Source organism: Neomonachus schauinslandi, chromosome 3, assembly GCF_002201575.2.
Source record: "Neomonachus schauinslandi chromosome 3, ASM220157v2, whole genome shotgun sequence".
Taxonomy (NCBI): domain Eukaryota; kingdom Metazoa; phylum Chordata; class Mammalia; order Carnivora; family Phocidae; genus Neomonachus; species Neomonachus schauinslandi.
In genome coordinates, this window is record NC_058405.1 from 18,969,256 (window position 1) to 18,970,672 (window position 1,417).

General features: G+C 38.9%; 1 protein-coding gene across 1 annotated transcript; it reads left to right on the forward strand.

Moving 5' to 3' along the window:
* Nucleotides 1-378: 378 nt before the first annotated feature.
* Nucleotides 379-868, forward strand: LOC110585886 (60S ribosomal protein L21-like). The gene has a single exon (XM_044913146.1). It carries the CDS (start codon nt 382-384, stop codon nt 856-858), a length of 477 nt encoding a protein of 158 aa, XP_044769081.1. The 5' UTR covers nt 379-381; the 3' UTR covers nt 859-868.
* The last annotated feature ends 549 nt before the right edge of the window (nt 869-1,417 follow it).

The window sequence follows — 1,417 nt, forward strand, 5'->3', positions numbered from 1 at the left end:
TGGAAGTCAACAATCATCGTTATCAACCTGGAAGAGGCTGAGTTTTCCCGTTCACAGAGTATGAAGTGACCTAGTCCTTATTACTTTTCTTCATCTAATTTTTCATCTAATCTGTTATCTGTGGTCATTTTTTTTTTTTTTTAAGATTTTATTTATTTGACAGAGACAGCGCGAGAGAGGGAACACAAGCAGGGGGGGTGGGAGAGGGAGAAACAGGCCTCCCGCAGAGCAAGGAGCCCGATGTGGGGCTCGATCCCAGGACCCTGGGATCATGACCTGAGCTGAAGGCAGATGCTTAACTGACTGACCCACCCAGGCGCCCTGTGGTCACGTTTTAAAACATTAGGTTCCGGAACCGCCATCTTCCAGTAATTCGCCAAAATGACCAACACAAAGGGAAAGAGGAGAGGTACTCGCTATACGTTCTCTAGACCTTTTAGAAAACATGGAGTTGTTCCTTTGGCCACATACATGCGAATCTATAAAAAAGGTGATATTGTGGACATCAAGGGAATGGGCACTGTTCAAAAAGGAATGCTCCACAAATGTTACCATGGCGAAACTGGAAGAGTCTACAATGTTACTCAGCATGCTGTTGGCATTGTTGTAAACAAACAAGTTAAGGGCAAGATTCTTGCCAAGAGAATTAATGTACGCATTGAGCATATTAGACACTCAAAAAGCCAAGACAGCTTCCTGAAGCGTGTGAAGGAAAATGACCAGAAAAAGAAGGAAGAGAAAGGTACTTGGGTTCAACTGAAGCGCCAGCCTGCCCCACCCAGAGAAGCACACTTTGTGAGAACTAATGGAAAGGAGCCCGAACTGCTGGAACCCATTCCCTATGAATTCATGGCATGATAAATGTAAAGAAAATAAAAGACCTCAAGACTGTAAAAATGTTTCTCTCAATTGAGTAGAAGTGTGGTGTCCTTTCCCCCCCAAAAATATTTAAAGCAAAAACAAAACAAAACAAAACAAAAACAAAAAAACACATTAGGTTCATGAAAATGGACATTGCTGTTAGTCTTATTATGAAGGATTAAAAATTGTAAAAGATACATAATACTTTATATTGTCATTAAGATTTCCAGGCCTAGAAGCAGATAAAAACATGATTGCGTCACTGCCTTTCATATTTGAAATGGTTTTTGGCATTGACAGACAGCCTAGGTCTCAGAAAAATGGCCAGTCACTGTGCATTCTTCTTTCAAAAAATTTCAGGTACATCCCATTGTCATTATAAACAAACTATGGAAGCTAGCTCTTCAAAGGTATAACTAATGTATTTTTAAACTATGTTTTAAAATACTTTGGGATGTACTAAAATAGCTCTTGCTTAGATGAAAATAATTTTACACTTTATCAATAAAAAATAATTATGTGCTTTTTCATATTTATAAGTAGTACGGGAAGTTAA

Excerpts from the sequence above, each read along its gene's own strand:
- LOC110585886 (XM_044913146.1), top strand. The coding sequence starts at position 382 with ATGACCAACACAAAGGGAAAGAGGAGAGGTACTCGCTATACGTTCTCT.